This window comes from Nannobrachium achirus (genome assembly GCF_963921795.1).
Source record: "Nannobrachium achirus genome assembly, chromosome: 2".
In the NCBI taxonomy this organism is placed as follows: domain Eukaryota; kingdom Metazoa; phylum Chordata; class Actinopteri; order Myctophiformes; family Myctophidae; genus Nannobrachium; species Nannobrachium achirus.
Genome location: NC_137811.1, coordinates 61,489,460 through 61,514,270, shown reverse-complemented (window position 1 = coordinate 61,514,270; position 24,811 = coordinate 61,489,460). Strand labels below are relative to the sequence as shown.

Below are 24,811 nucleotides of genomic sequence, written 5' to 3'. Positions count from 1 at the left end.
TTAGATAGATAGATATCACTGTCGGGCAAAAACCTCGCTATCTTTTTATGTATTTATTTATCTATTCTTTCATGAATAAATGATCTATTGCTACTTTATACTTGGTCGTATTAGAAAGTAGCGGAAATTGCTGAACTACAAGTTCACAACTCATCATATTTGTGAGCTTGTAGATTAGCTTTTTCACCATACAAAATAAATAAATTCCCTTACGACCCACATTAGTGTGTTTTATAAATATTCAAAAACATAACTACATTAGATCCATTGGAAGACAGGTTAATTTTCCATTTTGTGAAAAGTAACTGTTTTCGATATTTCTGTCCAACAGCGACTCTAAGATCTGGGGCACAACTTCTATTGAAAAGTGGTTAAAGGTGCTGTAAGTGATATCTTTTGGTTAAAATAAGTGACCTAAAGCAGCACTACGTAACCTTTTTTAATGAATACATTGTCATTTTGTCCAATCTGTATGGTAGAGTATGTTAGTAAGATAGAACTTATACCAGTGGGGCGCTTGTATTTTGACTCCCTGCTCTTCTATTGAGACATTTACAGTACAGTATATCCTGTGTCTTTGTGAGCAATGACCTTTGACACGATCCTGTTTCTGGTTTAGACACACATTTTGACCTGAATGTCAAGATTCAACTTATCCCCTGAGCAAGCAGGAAGGCTCTCTTAGCTCAAAGGTAAAATGTCAGCATTTGTGCAGGAAACCCGGGTTCAAATCTGGGGTAGAAGGGGAATAACTTTCTAGTACAGATTTCTAGTACAGATTTTTTTAAAAGGAGAAAGAAAAGAGCATGTATATAATGTAAGTATGAGTTATAGAAGCAGTACATTTTCATGTCTGAGTTAACATATTTGTTCCTTTATAAAAAATGAAAACACATTCATCAGCTGAAAATAAATACAAACTAAAGGGCACAGCATGATAGTCTGTGAGACCAGACCCCTACAGTCTGTTTTGTAAAAACACATTCTTCTGCATAGGCTTTTTTTAAACAATACTTGTTAGGGAGGAAACTGATGATAAAAATGCTGGGTTGGAGATTTGATTGCACAACCTATGGTTCAAGAGTTTGATCACACCAATCAGTCCGGTGGTGCCTGAGATCAGCTGTGTCCAGACGGACACACAAACACACACAGACATGGACGGGGCAGGTGTGAAAACGGGGTCACCTCTGATATGAGCAACAAGCAAACAAAATTGGAACTGAAACAACTGATAAAGGATCTTTGTGGGGTTCTTTCTACTGATTATTAGCTGACATTTGTTATCCCCCTGAAAATGTATTTTCCGTTTACTGAAGAGCTAGAGGGAGAGAGCATTGTGTTACTGAACAAACACTGTATAGCAATGATTGGAATGATCGGAATATTGCGGGCGGGAGGGGGGGATGTTTTTTGTTAAAAAGTTGTTAAAAGTTACTTTTAACACAAAACAATCACACCTAGTGTGAATTGAGTGGTGTTATTTATGAGTTAATTTCATTAAGAGTCCAGCAAAGCTTGGCCAATGTGACGCTGGGCGTACAACAAGCTTTGAGTGCTTTGTGCCAAGATGTAGGCCAGATGTAGACCACACTTCAGAACGCGGACAAAGATGTTGTTGCTTAGCTCTTTTCACTCAAAAAGCTTTAAGGACCACCCCCGAGACTAAAACTAAAGTGTCACAGACGGGAGTTAACCAACCGTGGGCCAACCCACGGGCAAACCAAGGACTTCTGGTACAGCCAGCAAATCAGACGCTTACCTGACATTTTCTCTGGAAAAAAAAGCCCAGACATGCTGACCTGTGATTCAGGCCTCTCCATCACTGCAAATGATGATGTAAGACGTCTGACCACATGAGACTATACAGCATGGGACTTGATGGATGGATGTAAAGACATATGGATGGGATGCATGGCGGAAGAGGGCGAGCAGCCGGGGAGATGAATGCGTTGTGGCAGCCACGTCTCTGCCCCGTACGGGGAAGCCATGGATAGACCAGCATGTTAACGCTAACCCCCCTCAGGGAGAGTGGTAAACACACAGGAGGAGAGTATATGGAGAAAACAAGTGGATTGAGCAGAGAGAGCGGGTGTAGAAGGAGAGAGATGGAGGGTGGGGTGGGGAGGGTGGGCGCACAGCAGGGATTAGATCTCTGTGTTCCCGGCCGGCTCTCTCTCTCGCTCTCTTTCAGGCAGTGTGAGATCAGCCTGTGGCAGGCTGGCATTCTGCAGCCAGGAAATCCCTGACTACTTATCTAGAGAAGAGCCCTTTAATCATCGCCTCCATCTCTTCCTGACGCTGCCTCCCCTAACTCTCTCCCTCTCTATCTTTCTCTCTTTCTCTCTCATTCTTCACTTCCTCTCCACTCATTTCCGCCTCTCTCTTTGACTTCTACCTCTTCAGACTTTCACTGTCTTCCACTGACTCCTTCTACTTCACACCTTGTCTCTCCTCTCCTCTCCTCTCCTCCGCTCCCCTCCACCCCAACCCTCTGGTCAGGCTCCTCTTCTCCCTTGAATCCCCCCATGTCCTCCTTTCTGCACATCCTTGCTCGTTATATGTACTCTCTCTGCGCCCCAACCGACCTTTCCCCAGAGGAACTCCCTCCTTGTGGACTCCCCTCTCCCTTATTCCCACCTCACCTCCTCTTCTCCCTCAACCCCGGTCTCCTCTCCTCTCCTCGCAACCCCTCTCTTCGCCTTCTCCATCAAAACGTCTCCATGCTCGCTCTTTTTTTAAACACGCACTCTCGCGGTCTCAATCATAAATCTCTCATACCCTTGTGAATTTAGGGGAAGAGAGGAGAGTGCATTTGGGGAGAGGAGAAGAGAGGAGTAGCCTTTAAAAGCCGAGTTGTGAAATATGTTATTATGGGATGAACCATGGTTATATCCAAAGCTCCAGAGGTCCGCTGGCATTTCAAAACCAGGCAGTCTTTACTGCCAAGCGTTTATTTCTGCTCACCTTAACATAGCAGACTCCTGCACCCCCCCCCCCCCCACCCACCCACTCCACCCAGTATATTTTGGCCAGCCTAGCGTTCTCTCTGTCGACATCATCTCTCCCACAATGCCTCTAGTCCTCCTCCCTCCTGCCTCTAGTCTCCTTGCCCCCTTATATCCTTCCCTCCTCTCTCCTTACCCCCTTATATCCTCCCCCCTTTCCCTCTCTTCACCCGTTCTATCGTAGGGGTGGGCGATATGGTGATAAATATCGTTGAGACGATACAATATCTCCACAATATGCCTTTTCAGAGATATCGTATATATCGTGATACAATGAGGGAAAGCCTTATAAAAAGATCATTTGATTCTGTTGATTAATTGGTTAATACAGAGATCCATTGCAGAATCCATTTAAACCTGAATTTTGTTCTAAATCAGTGGTTCCCAAACTTTAAAATGTCAAGGTCTCCCCTTAAAGAGGTGGTGCCATAGTTTTGTACTTCTTCTGGTTTTCATGTGTCTAGGAGGTTGACAGTATTTCATTAGACCCCTGATGTGGTTGTTATGAGCAATTATGTATTCCCTTTGCATTTTGGATTTCTTCCTCAAGGCTGCCACCTTGTGGGTCAAAGGTGCCGATCCAAAAACACAGATAGAGTGACATCACTATCTGGGGATAATCATCCCCTCCCCTTTTACCATTCACCCAACACTGTGGGTTTGGCTAAATTCAGCTGGGTTACCACCCACCATGACAACCAGGCATACTGTGGTCACATAAAAACCTAATTTTAACTCTTTCTGTACACTTGTTTTGGAAAAAACCTTCCTCCTAGTATAATCATAATACTTGATAATCATATTTTAGGGGGGGGGGGGTGGGGGGGATCATGGCACTTCATCTTTAACTCTGACAGTAGTTTCATTTGTATACTGTCAGAGTTACATTCTTGTAAGGGTCAAATTTAGACCTTCCAAAAGGAACCCAGAGAGTCCCTGGACCCCACTTTGAGGACCACTGGTCTAAATGGTCTGTTGCTCCTTTTTCCTTTAGTTTTTGTTACCTTGTATGTGGTTGTACTGTTAAGTAACTTGAAAAATAACCATAAAAACCCAACCTGAAAAGTCGTGATAAGATTGTGTATTGTGATACAGCTTGGAAAAATATTGTGATATTGTATTTTTCCATATGGCCCACCCCTATTCTATCGTTCTACTCATTCTCATTCTCTCTCCCCCATCGATCCCTCTCCTTTGCTTTCCCCCTTCTGTCCTGTCCTCTCCTCACCCCCGCCACCATTCCTCCTTCCCTCTCCTTACCATCCTTCCCTCCTTCTCTCCCTCCTTTCTGGTCGATTTGGCTGCAGAAACTGCAGCGACTTGAATGCCCAACCCAACCCTGGCTCCCTCTCTTTTCATCCCTCTCTCCTCGTTCCTTCTCTCTCTCTCTCTCCTTCACTGCCCCTCATCTGTCCCTCCCTTGCTTCCTCCGTTCTGCCTACTACCTCTCGTCCAAGTGCATCTCCTCTCCCCCCCCTCCTCCACAGCCTCCCAATCTTCCCATCCATGACCCCCCACACACTCTCTCACTCACTCACTCACACTCACAACCATGCACACACACACACACACACACACACACACACACACACACACACACACACACACACACACACACTTCCTCCCCTCATGTCCCATGGGAGGGCAGCGGTCCATGGTCGACCAGGTGGCCAAGCTGGCTTGATCCAGCTCAATTTCCTCTTTTCTTCCCTGTCCTTATCCACCTTTCTCCCCCCCTCCCCCTCGCTCCTTCCCTCCCATTCCCGTTCTTTCCCCCCCTTCCTCTCTCTCCACACGTCCCTCTCTCTCTCTCCTCCCTCTCCGTGCCCTGTGGGACGGCGCTGGTCTCTGGTTGACTGGCAGGTCACGCTGCGCTGAGCCATGGAGTGATGGAAGGCTAACATGCAGCAGATGTGGGGGTGGAGGACTGGACAGAGTCTGGGGGGAGATGAGCTCAGTATGTGACTGGATGGCTGCTGCATTGATCTGCTCAGAGTAGTGGGTCTGACCTTTGACCACCGCCATCAGCCCTCTTATCCTGCTCGTCACGTCCCCAAAAAAAGACGTTTTTTTTAGGGTGAAAGTACGTCATTTGTCTTAGAGCGACGAGACCGTGCGACGAATGACAAATGAGCCTTTATATTCCCTGAATAGGAAAACAACAAGTTGGTTCAACTTTCACTGGAGACCCAAGTGAGCCTCATGCTCAGCTTTACCTCTGGCGATTTTCTCCATCTCATCTGGGATGGGCATAATGCGATTGTGCGATTGTGTGCGCACGTGCGTGTGTGTGTGTGTGTGAGGGTGGAACAGAGAGGGAGTATCTGTCAGCATTCATTTTCTTTTTGGTAGTTTGTGTGTGTGCGATTGTGTATCTCCATCCATGCATGTGTATCAGATGAATGTGTGGGAAGTTAATGTCTAAAATGTACTTCCTGATTTCCTCAGGCTTTCTCTCTCTCTCTGTTAGTGTGTGAATAAGATTATTTTGTGTGTGTGTGTGTGTGTGTGTGTGTGTGTGTGTGTGTGTGTGTGTGTGTGTGTGTGTGTGTGTGTGTGTGGTGTGTGTGTGTGTGTGTGTGTGTGTGTGTGTGTGTGTGTGTGTGTGTGTGTGTGTGTGTGTGTGTGTGTGTGTGCGCTTGCAATACTATCTTTGTGGGGGCCCACAGGTGCCCACAAAGATGGTACAATCGGAGAAAGATACCTTGTGGGGACACATTTTAGTGTCCCACATGGCAAGGTTTAGGGGTTAGGTTTAGGGATAGAGGTTAGGGTAAGGCCACAGGACTTGCATAAAAATGAATGGAATGTCCCCACAAAGATAGTAGACTATGTGTAATGTCCCCACAAAGTAGCAAAGTGTGTGTGTGTGTGTGTGTGTGTGTGTGTGTGTGTGTGTGTGTGTGTGTGTGTGTGTGTGTGTGTGTGGTGTGTGTGTGTGTGTGTGTGTGTGTGTGTGTGTGTGTGTGTGTGTGGTGTTCTTGTATGTATGGCTGTCATATTGTTTTTCAACTGCAGGGGTTGAGCGTGAAGCCAATAGGGCACAGCACATTCATTCCACTGTAGAGCGTGTTTGTGTAAACATGTCAGAATGACTGACAGGAATATGGATGCTGGATGCTTATTCCAGCTGCTCCCATGTGCATTTTGTGTGTTGAGTGTGTGCGCATGTGCAAACTCCTAAATCTGCAATACTGTGTGTGTGCATTTATAAATGTGCGCCTTTCTCTGCGTGTGTGAAACTGTATAGCCATATAGTCCTGCAGATAGGAGGTTTTGTGCTTCATCATTTTGCCACTTTTGCAAACCTGTCAAATGTCATGTTCTAGTCACATGACATTTTTGCCAAAATGAGGGGCAGAACGATCTTGCAGACAGACTGACCATGTGCAGCATAGCCTGTTGTCCTCATTGTCTCCACCAGCCGAAGGCTGAGGGAGAGTATGTTTTCCCCTCCGTCCGTCCGTGTGTCCGTCCGTCCGTCCGTGCGTCCGTGCGTGCGTGTGTCCTCGCAGTTTGTGTGCAGCTAATCTCAGTCGCCGTTGGCCCGGTCGCTGCCAAACTGAGCACACACACTCCCTGGATGCCAATCTAGAACCTCTGCCCCACATTTTTCAAATCAGCCTCATGGTGGCGCTATAACAGGCCGATTTGTGTGGCCTGGTTGTTACCAGCTAATCTCCGGCGCCGTTGGCCCGATCGCTGCCAAACTGAGCACACACACTCCCTGGATGCTAATTCAGAACCTCTGCCCCACATTTTTTAAATCAGCCTCATGGTGGCGCTATAACAGGCCGATTTGTGTGGCCTGGTGGAGACCTGTGCTCGGAAGAGCACTGCTTCTAGTTTCAAGTGAAATCCAAAAATCATGACATTTGCAGATAGGAGGTTTCCATTTTGGCCATATATATATATATATATATATATATATATATGTATATGAATTCCCCCTCTGGGATCAATAAAGTACCTACCTGTACTGTATAGGTCTATACTGTGTTTGTGTGAGTGTGTAATGTGTATATATGTTGATACACGCACACACACTGTGTACGCCAGATATACTGTGCACCGTTAACTTACAGTTTATCTGTGGTGTTTTAAGTGTCTGTCTAGCTGGATTCATGGCGCTCGTCCTTGGCAAAGGAGTTTCGGCAATTTGGACACGTTGGGAACACACACACACACACACACACACACACACACACACACACACACACACACACAAACACGCACTCTCTCACATGCGCATCACTCACACATACACAGGGAGGACTGGAGGCTGGCTCCGTCTGGGAGATTTCATTAGTGCAAGACATGGCTGGTGTCCAGGGCTGACACAGAGGGTGAGCTCTCTTCAGTCAAGTCATCCACACAGGACACACAGCAACTCCATCCTCTCAATTGGCTTCCTTTCTTCTTCCATCCCCCACCCAACTATCAAGGGAGGAGGGGGGGGGGCAACATTCTTTAAAAGGATTCAGGTTCTACCTGTTATAGCTGGAGGGGGTTGGTGCACAGAACTTGATAAACACACACACACACACACACACACACACACACACACACACACACACACACACACACACACACACACACGTGGGGGATGAAGAAAGAAGTGATAAACAGACACCCTCATTGGACAGAATACAGGGCAGAGAGGTGCAATTGGCCGGAGGTTTGGCCAGATCCCAGGTCCACTGTTTGCACCATCCTGGCTTCACCCACTTTGAAGGCTTTTGTCAAAGGGACACAGCACCCCCATGTGGCGGAGGACGTCCATAACATATCAGGCAATGTCATGTCCTTGCCTCAGGTCTGTTCAATGAAGAAATGCATTTGCAATCGTGGCGCAGATTGAAATGTAATAGAGCAGACATGACCGATCTGTTTGCTCTTTCCACGTTTCAGGTTTCGAGGCAGTTAATTGGTGCACTCTATTTGCAAGCGATTTACAGAATAGTTTTCTAAGCAGAATGACTTTGTTGTTTTTGCTCAAGGACGCTGGTGGTACAGGTGGTTTGTAGATGGATTCAAAGACTTTTTATTTGTCCCTCGCTCATACAAAGAGCAGTGAAATGTAGGTATAACCAGTGTCGTAGCCAGCGTGGAGGCAGAAAGGAGGTTTCATACCCAAGTGTGATAGAAACCCCCAACTCGACAACAAAAGTTGCTCGTCCAGTTCCTTATCCATTCACGGGCAGGCAGCCAGTCAACACCGTATCCATTCAATAGCGTGACACTCGCTCATAGGGATGCACATTTCTGCTTTTGTCTTCATGGAGTGGCAGGGGAGGGGGGTTTTCGCCTCTCCTGAATCTAATTCCTGGCTACGCCCCTGGGTATAACAGGTGTGGTGACTTGCCATTAGGGGAGTTGTTTTTAACCTCTAAGAAGTAAAATCTGGAATTTTAATTTAACCCTGGAACCCCTAAAAGAAGCAGAGGGCACAGCAGTAAAGGCTCTGGGAGATGTGATCCAAGGTCAGCAGGGTCACATGTGCCTCTGGAAACCAGAGTGGTTTTGAATGTATCAATTAGTGATGTATTAAAATACAACAACATGCATACAAAAAGGTTGATTTCTAAGAAGAAGAATTTGCAAAGTGGGATTCTCAGTTGATCTCTAAACCCCAAATCCAGTAAATGTATTCCAAAAGTTGTGAAAAGGATAACACATCTCAAACTTAGAGTCAAAGAGGACCAAATCCTACTCACATTTCCACGTATTTATTTGGCTCACATCACAAAAAACAAATGCTTGCGCTTTCCGTACCTTCATCAGAGCCTTGGAAGCTTAACGCTTTTTGGCAAAGGGTCTTAATTCCCCCGAAAGTGAAACACTCTGAGAAGGCTCTTTGCAGAAACACTTGTGATTTGAGCCAAATACATAAGCATTGTGTCCTCTTTTGATTGAAGGCACTTAGCTACTGTACTAGTCTATTATAATAATAGCACTGTCTGGCAGCTTGTTGCCACCACACAGAAATAGGAATCAAACAAGAGCAGATATAATTACCTGTGGTGACAGAGGCCATCCCTGAGTGTGTGGAGGGATGGCTGATTCATCCTGTGTGCAATTAGCTCCAAGCACAACAGGTGCGGCATCACACCCAGAGCCATTGAGATAGAAAGAGTTCATCTCTGTTCACTCCATCTGGCCAATTATTTTACAGCAATGGCAGATCATGTATAATATTAGGAAGATTATCATCACTCTCACAGTTGTGCTGTGTTCATGCTGTGGCCCGGTGGTATCCTTTTTTTCTTATTCTCTACCTATTACCGGTATTCTATTTTCACTTTAAGGCTTTAGTTTTCTGCATTCCTGTCAAAATCAAACTTATTCTTGGTGTCCTGAGTTTCAATGGCTACAGTGGAGTCAGTATTGCTGTGTGGGGCAGAGACAATGGGCTCTATTTTGATTGTCTTAAGTACCAGCTCTTGTGCCTTAACTTAAAGGCCTGTCCCTTCTGTGTCCGACCACCGAACCTTTCGCCGTAAAGGTCCGGTTCAACTACAAAATGGCGTCACTCGCATCTTCTGAAAAGCATTACCCCGAATTAGAGTTCGGAAAGCTGCACGTCGGAAAGGTGGAACACTCCGTCGAAAGGTTTGGTGGTCGGAGACAGTATGGACAGGCCTTTAACTTTAAAGGCATAAGAGCTGGTACTTAAGACAATCAAAATACAGCCCAATGACTCTTCATAGCACAGCAGGAAAATGCCCTGGATGGCGTATACACAAGAAAGCTACGAATGGCACTTGAGGTCACATGGATGGACCAAAGTGGACCCCTGCAGGGGCCTTCCATGGGGTCACAGACAAGGTCAGAGAAAGAAAAGGATGAGGCTTGCAGGGCACTGGGTCAGGCAGTGAGCAAACGTACACTGTGGGAGCCAGCTCAAGGCGCAGCTAGGAGGGGAGAGAGGAGAGACCGAGGCTAGTCTGCACTCCCACATTGCATCGCATGAAGAATATTCAATAATTTGCCAAAACCAACTTACAGTTGATATGGTATTTGTTTACATTGACTTTAGAAGAATGCGGAATAACACTTTCCATCACTCAACCAATAGTTAAAAACACTACTGTATACTGTAGTTGTATACTATAGTTCCAAAAATGGAATCCTTAAAAAACACTAGGTGTTGACAAAGTACACACGATACATGAACCACATGACCTATAGTTTTTCTGACCCCTCATTAATGCAACTCTTTCCATCTCAATGGACATCTCTGGTCTCACCCAGTTCAGAATCTAATTAAGCCTGTGTGACTGCTTAAATCAGCCACCAGCCATCACCCACCCTACACAGTCTACTTTTGTGGGGACGGGGGAATGGTGTTGCCCTTTTGGGGGCACAGACGGATAGCAATGTTTTAGGTAGGCCCGTGCCCTGATCCATGCCAAACTTTGCACACACACTCCTTGGCTGCCAAACCACAACCCCCACCACTCAACAACTGAATTTCCCCCTTGGGATAATAAAGGTATCTATCTATCTATCTTTCTATCATTTCTCACATGGCCCTCTTCTAGCGCCACCATGAGGCCGATTCTTGCAAGACACATAATGACATTTTTGGACACTGCTCCTACAGATTTTCTATATCTCCTACAGATATTCTATATCTGAATAGTGTTCTGTGCTCTCCCCTCCCAGCATGCCGTCACCTTTTCTCCTGTGTTCACGGTCTTACAGTATGTAAATCATCTGTCTCCATTCATACGAGCAACTGTTCCCCCGGGTCACCTCTGACTCTGTTAAGACTTTAGCAAATGTCACGGTGAAACACTGTGTCCATGCAGCTCCCTCCCCGTCGTCCCCGAGAGACCTTGTAAAACCTGAGTCAGTAATTATTTAGCATTTAGTCATTATAGAGTTATAGAGATTCTTTTTTTCTTTTACAAGCCACCAGATTCTCCATTTTATAGGGGAGCTGATGCGAGGCTTGTTTTACAACCTCTGGAGGTAGACAGTTTTGATATGGAGGGTGTGGGGGTGACACCGTGCCTGAATACCTGATTGGAGATTTTCATCTCTGCCCGGTCTGTCTCATCTTGTCTTGGCGTAATACCCTCTTGTACTCCATGTCTCCATGGGTACACACAAGTGATTGCGGTAGGCGACCGCCTGTCTTTCTTTTGCATGTTTTATTGAGCTGCACAATGATATCTGAACGTATAGCATCCATTATCATCAGATAATCAAAGTACTCAATTTTCTGAACAGGAGAGGTGCTCCCTTAGAGAGAGAGGCATAATTGACGTGACATGATTTAACAGCATGACAATTATTTCATGAATATTTTCTTGTATTAATTATATGTTGAGTGTTTCTTCATAACAGCAGAGGGTAAATATTACCGTGCAGTGGATGGCCTTGTAAAGGCAGAGGTTGGTCCTTACTTAATTTCAAGCCTCAGGACTTTATTGCCAATCATAAATGAACCATAGTCCCTATTATGCATGAGTGCCTGGAGGTGAGAAGAATCCTTCCAGAACCACAATACTGTTATAAAGCATTGGACTAATGGAACTTTGTGGTACAGAAAGGACCAGTGGTTGTGACCGAACACAAGATTCAGCTGCAGATTCGTAGTATAATATCTCAGTGTTAGATATCGAATTGCCAAGTAGATTAGATTACAAGTAGGTATCATCTAGTCACGAACCAGAGGTTAATAAGGTGTGTAGTAGAACCAGGATCAGCCTCGCCAGATCACAGAAGATCACCACTGCAGTATAATTTGAAGAATAGAATTATTGAACATTGAAGACATACATAGTCACTGAAGAAAGAAAGGGTCTTTATTCTTATCAAAGGTTTAAGGATACTACTTACCAGCGACCAATACAGTCCTACCCTACATCCTATATCCTTCTTTTCAGAAATGTATAAAAAAAAAAACGTAATTATATCATACAAATTAAAACACTGGGCAATGAGGCATTTCCTCCTCATTGAGACAAATATTTTGTATTGTTTTGAAAAAGAGATCTTCGATAATCTTTCACAAATCCACAAAAACATCTACATGAATCCTTATGCTAATTAAAGCTTAAACGGCACACTGTGAATCGGGTATTGGCATATCTTGATTTTACAGGGTCAGGTTTGCAGAGTAGCAGAACATAAAAACTGAATCTTGTGGATCTCAGGATCTACATGGGATGGCTTGGCTCAAGTGTAGACCTTGGACTTGTGTGGCCACCAAATCTAAAACACAATGTGAAAAATGGTTTGTGGTGGTACTTCTGTGTGCAGTGGTGTCAGTTCAGCAAAAGCTAGGGTATGGCAAAGATGGGAGTCCTCATGGAAAAGAGACATTACATTTTGGATAACACGGTTCTATTGTGAAAATAGCAGATCTACATGCTCACAACGCCTCGCAGCGCGAGGCGTTGTGAGCATGTAGATCGGCTATTTTCACAATGTCTGAAAAAAAAAGAAAAAACTACTTTTGTCAGTTTTTTACACAGGTTTCTACGGTTTCTTGGGCTGGATATGGCAGTCTGTCTGGAATGGTTGTTCAAGTGCAGCTAAACTCGGCATGTTAGTAAACGTGCCACAATTAACAATAATGCATTGCACCTGTGCAGCTGACCTGCGGAACCTGGGAATATACCATTTTGTCAAGCTGGGGAGAATACAAGTGTGGAGAATGGAGAATATAATTGTAATACCTTAAAGTGACCATTATGTAAAATTTTGCATTTGTAGTTATTTTACTCTAATTTAACAACATAACAACCAGCACAGATAGACAAAGAGACATTCATGGATTTATATTTAAAATTAACTTTTATTTCCCCCCTGGACCCAGGGTATGGCAGCTGCATACCCCTGCCATACCCAATTGACGCCCCTGGCAGTGTGCATAACTCCTGCAGAGCCACCCAGTAAAACTGTGTTGCCTGCTTGTTAAAAACTACTTTTCACCCCAAGGCAGCCTGAGAAAGAAACAACACAAATGAACTGAACTGGATCAGACACCATTATGAAATCTTTACTTCAAGCACCACAATGCGCTTTGGAAGAATGCACATTCAGGCATGAAATTCAGGTCTCTCACCCAAAAATACCAATTTCCAACCGCCTTTTGAAATCACAATAGGATGCAAAAAATAAGAGATAAAATCAAGGTTGAGTTAAAAGCTTGGTGCGCAGCGGAGGATGCTGATCATGACCAAATGGCGTGCCATTAACAAGAAACGGAGAGAATACTAAGTAGCAGAGTATAAGACTTGAGATGATCATTTGCCCTCTTCTTTAGAAATGAGGCAATTGGAAAACACATTTCGGGAGATATTCAAAGCAGACCATTGTCAGAGGAGATGCTGTAATTAGAGAGCAGATAACATTCAATCACGACACGTCCAATTACCACGCCAGGGTTTGTTCTCGTCAAATGAGCTTTAGAACCACACTGGCCTTTACCGCCCCCTCATTAGCATAATCCTCCCGGGAACGCCGTGGGATAATGAGAGGGTCGCACCTTTTAGTAAACACTCTTCGTGTGGGAGTCTGTGTGTGCGTGCACACACGTATGTTCAGACATGGTTCATTAGTGAAACATCTGATTCCTTCGGTTCCTCTTAATAACCCGAGTGAGTCTATCCACTAATCAAGACCTTTTTTCAATATTCTACCCATTCTCTACCACATACCCATCTTTCTTTCAAACACACACACATGCACACACAGATTCTCACTGCAGTTTTCTTTTTGTGGGTATTTTCTGCCTCATTTCTTCTTGAGTGCTACAGTACATTACATTGTGGAGGTATTATGACTCAGACTCTTAAATGAGTCTGCAGGATTTACCATACTGTATGTAACAGAAACTCTGACCGTGAATTAAAGCGGTTTTGTTTTTATTCCACAAAGAGCTAGAAGGCTGCATCTTTTTTTCATTATCTGAGATATTCTGTTTCCCTGCTCACATTCTGTTCCCCCATATTCTCTCCTTCCACAGGAACCCGTCTTCCAGAGAAGGGTCCCACCACAGGCAGTATCATCGGGGCCATCATTGGGGTCATTCTGCTCTTGGCCATCATTGGAACGGCAATTGCCATGTACCGCAAACACCATAACAACAAGCTCAATGGAGAGTGAGTGAAATTACATACACCTGTGTAACTTCCTCAGGCTTTTGTTCTGGAATACCTGTCCTGCTCTCTCTCTCTGTGTGTGTGTGTGTGTGTGTGTGTGTGTGTGTGTGTGTGTGTGTGTGTGTGTGTGTGTGTGTGTGTGTGTGTGTGTGTGTGTGTGTGTGTGTGTGTGTGTGTGTGTGTGTGTGTGTGTGTGTGTGTGTGTGTGTGTGTGTGTGTGTGTGTGTGTGTGTGTGTGTGTGTGTGTGTGTGTGTGTGTGTGTGCGTGCGTGCTGAGCCTGCGCTCCTGAGGCATTCTTTCTGGAATGACAATTATGTTATATTCTGTGCGTGTGTTATTGATTTATAGTGCATGTCTTCTGTTTCCTTCCTGCCTTCCTCGGGCTTTTTCCTCAGAATCTCTCTGGTCTCTAGTGTGTCTCTAATGAGGGCATTCACTCACAACTCTGAGAGTTCAGCTGCAGCCATGCACTTCCAATCTGCTCTTAATTCTGCTCCTTACCGTATTACAGACACAACACTCTCTCCATTAGCTAATTATCTGTAATGATTATTATCGCACATCATTGGTTCTCAAACGTTTTATTGTAAAGGACCCCCATAACTCAGCAAGTGTACAAATGGAAGCAAATGGACCCATAATTAAGGTTTCATTTTTTTTATAATCCTGAGGGTCCCTGGACACAGCTTTGAGAACCACTGTCTTACGTTAAAAGAGTAATGTTTCAGTCATCAGACAAGCCGTTGTACTATATTATCCTTTTGACAGATATGTGTACACATTTTGTCAATATTAAAGATGTCAATACATCAATCAGTCAAAGTCTCTCTCACTCTCTCTCTGTGTGCCAGTGGCCCACCCAAGTACAAGCCTCCTCCCCCTAAGAAGACCAACGTCTCCACTGACAGGGTGAGTCCATCTAACCTTAACCTTAACCTTAACCATGACCCTACCCTACCCCAACATGAAGCCTAACTCTAGCCCTCCCCTAACCCCAACCAGAAGAATACCTGTAGTGTCACCGGAAAGAAGGTCGCCTGGGCTGATGCTTTATGCCTTTTGATTGATTGATTGAGGTATTTAAGTTTTATAGGGAAAGGTGCAGTTTCATGACAGTACAGTTCACCGATACAATGTCAACTAAAAGGAAACTCATGTAAGGCAAGGCTTATTTGTTATTTTCCATCGAGATCCTTCATATCTTTATATACCTCTGTAAACTATGCCATAAACGATGGCATAAAAAAACTAAAACTATTCATAAAATCGTAACCTCAGCAAGATATACTTAATCCTAAAGTTATATCTAACCTTATTCTCAGTAAAACAAATACAAGAATAAAAAAATCGGTGACCTTCTTTCCAACCCTCATCCTAATCTATCTCTAACCCTCATAACCCCACCCCAACCTTAAAGGGGAACTCCACCACTTTTCAACCTATGTTCATATAATTGGTCCTCACTCAAAAATAGCTTTTTTCTTTTTTTTCTTCTTTTTTTTCTCAGAAACCCATAGTCTTGTGACGTCATCGATTGTCAATCCAGCTTATAGAAACTGCAGGCTTTCTATTCCTGAAAAGTTGCAATTTTAAAGTGGAAGCCATTGTTCTCGCGATAATAAAAATCTAAATATTTTTTTCAAAAATATTGATTACTTTTTTTTTTGGGAAAATGATGATGTCACAAGACTATGGATTCTGAACTTCCCACAGCTCTCCTAGGAGACTTGGACTGAGTAGAAAAAAATTGTGATATTTTATCATGAACATTAGTGAGGACCTATTATATGAAGACAGGTTGAAAAGTGGTGAACTACTCCTTTAAGCCTAAATAAAAATGTGTTTATATATGAAAATACGTCATGACAAACAATGTAACGTCACTGCTCACATACTTGGATGCATCTTTTATGTTGACATAAGTGTTAAGCAATTCATCCACTAGAGGCCAGTCAGTTCATTATCAAAGGGTTTATGATAACAAACATGGCAGCGGTCACTACCATCCAACTCGCATTTAAAGTGTTAGTTCAGTGATTTTATGATTGGAATGGGGAGCTTCCCTTGCTACTGTAGTGTATCTGTAATAATTTAGGAAACTGAAATAAAGAATTCAAGCAAGCAACCAATCAAGCAAGCAAGCTAGCAAGCATGTTAACAAGCATTCCAAACAGATATTAGGCAGTTTAAGCATGACGATTTTCAGGACGGCAACGCCAGGCGGAGTACGGCTGCTATGATGTAATCGCCGTAGCAGTCAGAATCGTTAAGCAAACAGCCGTCAACGACGGGGTCCCACATCTTTTACTGAAGTCTTTGGTTCCCATGGCGACGCGTCTATTCAGCAGACGTTGTAACCACAACGTGGAAAGGGAGCTTCTGGCGTTGTAGAGACGGCTGGGATGGCGGCAGGTTTATCTATTGAGCGCTGATCATTTCCGGTTACCGTTCTCGTCTGCCATAGCCGTCGATTGCTTAAAGTCGCTATTGTCAGAACAACTCCCCCAAAAAGCTCCACGTGGGGGTTCAATGAAGTATATAAGGTTTAAGTTGTTAAGTACTACAATTATGTAAGATTCAAATCATGAAAGGCTGTAAGATGCAATTCAGCCTAGTGAGCCCACATGAACATTCCTCCAGTGTAGCTGTAACTCTATCATGTTCAACCATTTAATTTACATAAATAGGAATAGCAGGCATTAATGTCTTTATTTGGTCCTTTGACATAGAACAGATGTCTGCAGCCATCTCAGAGGCCAACATTGACACAGTCACCGGGACCACAATTATGTTTCTGAAGAGCTGTGAAAACTATCAGCGAGCGAGGCCATCTGTGCTGATGATGTGTCATGGTTTCATTATGTAAATGCATGTACGTGACTTCTGCAGCTGAACGTCGCTCACAACCCCGTGCCTGAGGACAGACCTCTGCAGAGCCAGGACTACGCTAACCAGAGTGCCGATCAGGACTACGCTAACCAGGGTGCTGAGCCAGTCACGGTAATTTTATATTATTATCCTCAGACAGTTGAATTATTGTCCACAGTAGGGCATTGACCAAATATTTGAATATTCGAACATTCGAATATCAAAGTCACTATTCGTTCACCAAAGTCGAATATTCGCTTATTTAATTTGATTGTTTTCTCTTTAAAAAATATATAGTTTATAAAGCTTGGCTAGATAGGAAGTTATAAGAATGAGCTGTCAATGACCCTGGTGGATGAATTTGTTATACTCTATACGAGGGGTTCTCAAACCTTTTTAGGCTGTGACCCCCAAAATAAACATATTTGAACTGGGGACCCCCACCCTGACAAGCACTTGGAATTGTAGGTACTAGAAGCTGGCGGGCGGCCCAGCGTCTAGTCGGCGACCTGGCCAACTCGGAACAATGTAAATAGGGAATGAATGCCCCGCCCTTTAATGCAAACCCCATTATACCTGTTTTCATAGGACCCGTTTTGACCATCTGTCTGCCTGTGTCCATTTATGCCCATATATGGAGATATCTGTATCTGTCTGTCTGTCTGTCGGCGTCCATTTTATGTCCATATATGGAGATCACTGCAGTTATAGTTCTGGGTCCATTTTATGCCCATATATGGAGATATCTGTCTATCTGCGTCCATTTTATGCCCATATATGGAGTATCTGTCTGTGCCTCCAACTGTGTTGCAGACACAGTGCCGGTTCCCCCTTTAATGCAAACCTCATTATACCTGTTGTCATAGGACCCGTTTTGAACATCTGTTTGCCTGTGTCCATTTATGCCCATATATGGAGATATCTGTATCTGTCTGTCTGCGTCCATTTTATGCCCATATATGGAGATCTTTGACCATCTGTTTGCCTCTGTCCATTTATGTCCATATATGGAGATATCTGTATCTTCTTCTTCTTTCGTGTATCATCGTCCTTGATGATTGGTTGACAACATTGTATTTCACAAGATTTCTTGTTACTTAGGGGAGGTCTGCAATCCATTTTATGCCCATATATGGGGGCATTCATTTTATGCCCATATATGGAGAACGCGCGTGCCCGTGGGACGAACGGTTCTCGAGATACGCGGATTACATACATACATACACAATCACAGAGATTTTTTGTTGACTCATGTGGCGTACGTGATGTCAGAGCCTTTTATGAAGTGATGTCACAATGAGTCAGAGCTTTCGCCGATTTCCTCCGGAACAGCCTGATGTCAACAATCAACCCCGCATAAGGAGATTCCGAACGTTTCGCGCCGGTTCGGGAAAACCGCGCGTCGGGTCGGGTCGAGACCCGGCACTGCACTCCGTGCCGCGGCGGGGAACGCGCGTGCCGAATCTGAAGCCGGTGGGACGAACGGTTCTCGAGATACGCGGATTACAGACACACACACAGACAGACAGACAGACACACACGCAGAGACTTCTCGCATTTATAGATAGATTAATGTGACTCGGTTCCACAGATAAATATTGTGAAAATAGCAGATCTACATGCTCACAACGCCTCGCGTTGAGAGGCGTTGTGAGCATGTAGATCTGCTATTTTCACAATGTTCGCCTCTTGCATACTTAATATTTGACAGTTTGGCCAGTCCTGTCGAATATTCGACTATTCGAATACTTTGAGGTTGAATAATTTGAATACTAAAAATCACTATTCGTGAATGCTCTAGTCCACAGTTGGTGGATATGCTATAATAATAATAATAGCTCAGATTTATACAGCGCTTTTCTAAGTAGTCAAAGCCGCTCTACATAAAGAAAAGGAACAATGGTGGGCTTTATTTCTTTTTTTAAATGGCAGAGCAGACTATAATGTTGGCATCCAAAATCTTTAGGATTGGAATCAAGCATGAAGAGCCGAACACAAAGAAACTGATTCTTTTAAATCAGATTTGAACCACATTCCAGCTGGTTTGGAATGCGATTCAAATCTGATTTCTAAAGATGGCTGGACACTGAAGCCTGATTCGGTGTTGCTCACCGAAAATAGCCGATCTACAAGCTCACAACATGTTGCATCGCAGTGCGTTGGATCCTGTGTATTAGTAGAGATGATAATTGAAGACTACCCATAAATCATATCATTTTTACATATATATCTTTTTTTGTACCCATATTGACAGGATCTGGATAACTACAATGAGGAGAATGATGATGGCTATGGACCAGAAGACGAGAGGGAGCATTTCTACTCTGCTGCCGCCCCTGGCTGGGATGATGCACACAGCGAAGCTCCTCCTTCTTATGCTTCCACAGCTGGAGGCCCTCAGGACCAACCCAGAGGCTCCAATGTCAACCGCGAGGACAGCTTTGTGTCCTCTGCCATGTTTGTGTGAGAGAGAGAGAGCACTGTGAGGAGTTGGATATGTGTGTGTGTGTGTGTGTGTGTGTGTGTGTGTGTGTGTGTGTACACTAGCGTGGGGGTGTGTGCGTGCGCGTGCATGCATGCGTGTGTCCGTCCATGCATGTCACTGCATGATAAGAATGTCCATGCTTGCTTAAAAGAGAGACTTGACTTCAACTCTTTTGACAAGAAAGGAAGGTGAATTTCCAGAGAGCATTGATGCACAGTTCCGAATGTTCAAACATGTGCCTCAGATTTTGAGGATTTCAATTTGTCTTTTTAGTTTTCAACTGGCCATCGTTGACTAGTCACACCAGGGTGTGAATGTCTTAACTAGAAAAGCGGTAGCCTGACTTTTTAGGATTGATTTGTCAAGAGCCAGTAAAACAAACTACTCACGACTGCATGTAAACTTGCTATATATTCTGAAGGAATATGGCAAAATGTTTATTTTTCTTTTCAAACTGTAGGCACAGAGTTGTTTTCAAATCTCATGGACTGTTGAATGTTACATCATATTGGGAACGGGATAGAGCAGGGATAGGTTTTGAAATATGCTGGCTGAGAGCTTGAACCAGACGCCAGTTATCCTATCTCCTGTGGGAGCCCTGTGTTGCATTATTGAACACTGAACTTTGGTTGCACATTACGGCAACTGACATAACTGTGTGTGGTGCAAGACGCAACACGCAGAGAGGCATTAGCTGTTACTTCTCGTCTTGTATCTGTTTGTGTGGTTGTGTCTGAATGAGGTTGGCAGGGAGGCAAAGCAGAACGCGCTCCCCCCAGGAGAAGCTATTAGCTGCGTTTAATCAGCCAGTCCAGAAACTCCCAAGCTCATACAGTAGACTGCAACTAGCAAGTGCAGACATCAGCCGAGTATAGCCCCTGGTGGAACGGTAGTGTATGTGCATGGATCCCAGATATCTGTGAGTGCTCTGCCTCAGGTCTCTCTGCTTCACCCATCACACCTCAATGACAGAGAGAACAGATGGTTGTGAAAAGGGAAGTGCACATAATGACTTGATAATTCTAATTTTATTCATGTATGGCTGGTTGGTACCGATTCCTCCTTCTGTAACAAGTGGAAGGTGTCATTCCAAAAGTCCTTGAAAAATCCATTGAATGTTTTGCTACCCGGCATTCATTACATATATCTCAAAACCCTTACTGTAAAAGAAAGGTATTTTTCACTTTCATGATGGTAATATTGTTAAGTACGCATCAGTTTTTGTTTCTTTTGTTGGATATCTCTATTTTTTAAACAAATTTGTATTCTTTTTTTTTTTTTTTTTTTTTCGTTCAATTTGTATTTCCTATTATTCTTTTCCCTCTAAAGCCATATTATACTATAAAAGCAGCTGTTGTTGTAACAACAAACAATGACAGACATCCTACTATTTTTTATTTAAATGTTTTCACGAAAAGGGAACATCTGTTACTTAAAAATGCTGAAAATGTTGTGCCTCTTTTTTTTCTTTTTCTTTTTCTTTTTATGTTGTACAATAGTAGATCTAGCACCGTACTGTACTCTGCATGGATTAGGCTCAATCTGGATTATGTCGATTTATAAATCTGTCATTCATCTCCAACAGAGGGATTAAGCAGTTCTTCGTAGAGTTGAAAGAGGGCTGACACAGAGGGAGCCTGCTACTGTGTCAGACTGTCAGTAGCATCCTTCCACAGGGTAAAACAGGTCAGAAATGTCAGAGATAATGATTGTACTGTGTGTAAATCACTCTGTTGTTAACCCAAAGCTGAGACTCTTCGTTATGGCCGACCAGGATGTGTATTTTCTTGTGGTGTATGCAATCAAATGGCCTCATGAGAGGTTTGAGTGGCCTCTGTGATTTTTATTCTTAGTGTTTTTAATGATTTTATTTTTTTATTTTTACTGTATTATGTACGGATTTAACTGTCAATGAAATACTGATGTGCCACTGCTGATTGTTGAATCAATAAAACTTTAACTGTGTCTGTTGGCTTGATGTGTTTCATGTCAGGCCTTTTGAACTGCAGGCTACTCTCACGTACAGTAATTCCTCCATTTACCACAGGAGGGCAGTATGTGGTTATTATAACCTGCTCTGATGAGTCCTGCTAATGCCCTTTTGTCGTTTTGGAACCTACTGAACAAAGCCCCCAGGCAGGACTTTTGACTATTTTGTATTCATCAATATGACTGCGATGGAACCACATTATAGCCTTTAGCTCCAAATTAAGACTGATGGTTGACTTGTAGCTACATTGCTGGAATGCCATTGCAGTATCAGCAAAGGTCCACACGAGGGCTCTGAACACCAAGGCCTGAGAACACAATACTTTCCTGGTACAATGGCATATATCTCTTCTTTCTCTCCCTTTCTCTTCTCGCTCTCCTCTCCTCTGACTCATCTCTTTCTATATTAAGCCTCACATCCTCCGGATCCGCCACTCACACTCCGGGCAGAAGTCTACAGGCGCATCACCGGCCGCCATCCATTTTCTCCCCTCCAAAAACCCCTGTCTGTTGTCCCTCTCTACCCAGGCTGTGCTGCTGTGCTGCCACCGTCTGAAATATGCCCACGGTAGAGTTTCAGATGGGAAGCAGAAGCACACAGGCGACATATCCCATCTCCCTCTGTTCTGCGCTGCTGACTCACCTTCTCGAAACACTTCTCTCGCTGGGCTTATTTGTATTCATGGTTGTGGGGTACCAGCAGTGAACTGAATGAACCAGGGCCTAGCTATGTACAGAGTACTGGTCTGGTATAGATGGAGGAGGATAGGGTGGTGGTTTGGCCCCAGATCTATGAGGGCGAGAGGGCACCATCAGTTCATATGCAGCAGAGAGAGAGATGCTGGTAGACCAGAGGGTTGGATTAGGGGAGAATCCAACCCCCCCCCCCCCCCCCCCCCTCGTTTAATCACTGCCTGAATTAAATGTAGACTGTCTTGATGTTTATTTTTGACAATGAGCCAGTGACAGTCACAATTTCAAACCCTCAATAGAACATCATACTAAAAGGCAGCCTGGATTTGAGATGGCAGCAATGAGGTTCTCAAAAATCAATGGGGTGGGGGAAAGGGGGGGGTAGCTTACTGATAACAGACTACACCGTTAGAATCACGACTTCCCTAAATGGAAAAAGGCAATTAAATGGCCCCTTTCCCGCCGTGACAAAGAAAGAACGATGTGTTCTTTGTTAAAATTTAGAGGACACAGTATGCTAGCTGTCTAGCAGTTGTACCAGCAGCAACATGACTCTGCAGTCTGTCAACTCACAACCCACACAGTGAATGTGGGGTAGGGGCTTCCTGAAGGAAGAACAATACTTTGTCATTGGCGATAGCCGTGGCTGGGTGTCTAGCCTCACATGCAAGGTCATACACACGCATGCAAACGCACACGCCCACACACGGCTATCATCTCATCCACATTATGCACCGCATGACATGGCAATCCTTGCTCTGTTTCAGCAGATCACTTCAGAAGCTCGGCTAGTCCCAGTGCAGATAATTAGTGTATCCATCCATTGGTTAAACTCCATCAGGCGGCCTGAGTGCTGAGTTTGCGGTATACCGCTATACATGGCCGCTATTTAAGCTCATGGGTCGATAGTTATGACCTGGAAAATGACCTGGTCTTATTGTAACCCAGCTAATGGCATGTGTTTGTATTGATTAGAGGACTGATAATGGTCGTAATGTATAATCTATCAATGGGCCGATTGATTACATTACCAGACCAGTCATAGACGGAGTCGTGGGTATCAACATAGTCAGTGAGATTGGCTTAAAATATCCTAATACTATATGGAATAGAGTAGAATAGAATAGAGGTTTAAACCTTTAAGCAAGAACATTAATAGCCTAAATAGGCAACTGTATTCGTTTTCTATTATACGGTATTTACTAGTAAGACGCCTCAGGGCGACATGCAACCTCGCCCTTGGCCATCAGGCCAGTGACCAGTTACCCATACTGTATATGGAGACCTCTGGTACCCATATATGGAGATCCATGTACTATATATGGAGATATACTGTGAGAGCCCAAACATGCTTACACAGTTATTCGTTATGTGAAAGTCCTATGATGTGAGTCCATTGTCACCCAGGTGGGCACATCAAAGCGTGTGTGGATCAAAGCCACCGCTTGCTCCGCCCCCGCACGCACAACGAGCGCTCCTGCTCTCAATCTAACTGAATCTCAAACTAACTGTGACACATGTATACATACATATACATATACATACATACGGACAAGCTGTGACCGTTCACATACTAAACTGCGACCTACGGTTACAATGAATAGCAGAGCATAGAATAGAATTCATTCCTAGAAGGATTACTGGTGTTCGTAGCATGTGGCTTGACAGACAGGCCATAGGTAATGAGGGAGGCAGAAGGTTCACTGTTTCACCTCCACTAGCTAAGCTGGTTAAAAATAGAGGCAGAACAGAGGGCTTGAGATCTAGAGGAGAGGGTGGACTGAAGAAGAGACGCCGGGCGGAAGGACTGGCTATTTCTGACTGACTGACTGTGAGGAAAGCAGGTGAAGAGGTGAAAGGAGGTGTACAGTATATATATACACAGTATGCAGTATATATGTATCAGTTATTAATCATGTGTGCAGCCTCAGGTCCTTGGGCAGGAACCTGTTAGCTAGTTAGTTGTTCCTGAATGGAGGCTGGAGGATGACCGTGTCAGGGTTCCTCCATCTGGAACAATTTATATAGTTTGATTCTCTGACTGTTTTGTTTGTCACGGCACTTTATATTATCAGCCTCTTTCACCTTGTGAGTCTGTGTTTCAACGCGACAGCTTTACAACCGTGCAAGATGCAGTCATGAAACTTCTACGGGTGTGAAGTTGAGATGACAATGAAGGCCGAGTTTGAAACCAACCAGGAGCCCGGCAGCAGTAGAAGTAGTAGAAGAGTTACTGGCTAACCAACACCATTCGTTGCCATTACTTTGCTATACCATGCTAACAAGTACCTTTATATACTATATAAAGGACACACACACACACACACACACACACACACACACACACACACACATACGGTCCAAGCTATTAGGCTAGGCCTGTCTGAGAACACAGTAAGACCTTGAACGTTACTTCTGAATGGCAGTTTAATGAACTCTCTCAAGTAAGTGTGTGTGTGTGTGTGTGTGTGTGTGTGTGTGTGTGTGTGTGTGTGTGTGTGTGTGTGTGTGTGTGTGTGTGTGTGTGTGTGTGTGTGTGTGTGTGTGTGTGTGTGTGTGTGTGTGTGTGTGTGTGTGTGTGTGTGTTGGGGGGGGGGGGGCAGTTCTTCTGACACAATTAGCCTCTATCTTCTCTCCACTGCCATAT

The 24,811-nt window shown here is 44.1% G+C and overlaps 1 protein-coding gene across 1 annotated transcript in view; it reads left to right on the top strand.

Moving 5' to 3' along the window:
* The window catches only part of LOC308303162 (nectin-2), a 163,252-nt gene extending 141,805 nt beyond the window's left edge, over positions 1–21,447 (top strand). The window contains exons 7-10 of the mRNA XM_080747486.1: positions 13,993–14,128; positions 14,981–15,038; positions 17,019–17,129; positions 19,252–21,447. Of these exons, the coding sequence (XP_080603612.1) occupies positions 13,993–14,128; positions 14,981–15,038; positions 17,019–17,129; positions 19,252–19,464 (518 nt within the window). The 3' untranslated portion in view covers positions 19,465–21,447. The remainder of the gene's footprint in view (positions 1–13,992; positions 14,129–14,980; positions 15,039–17,018; positions 17,130–19,251) is intronic.
* Positions 21,448–24,811: the final 3,364 nt, after the last annotated feature.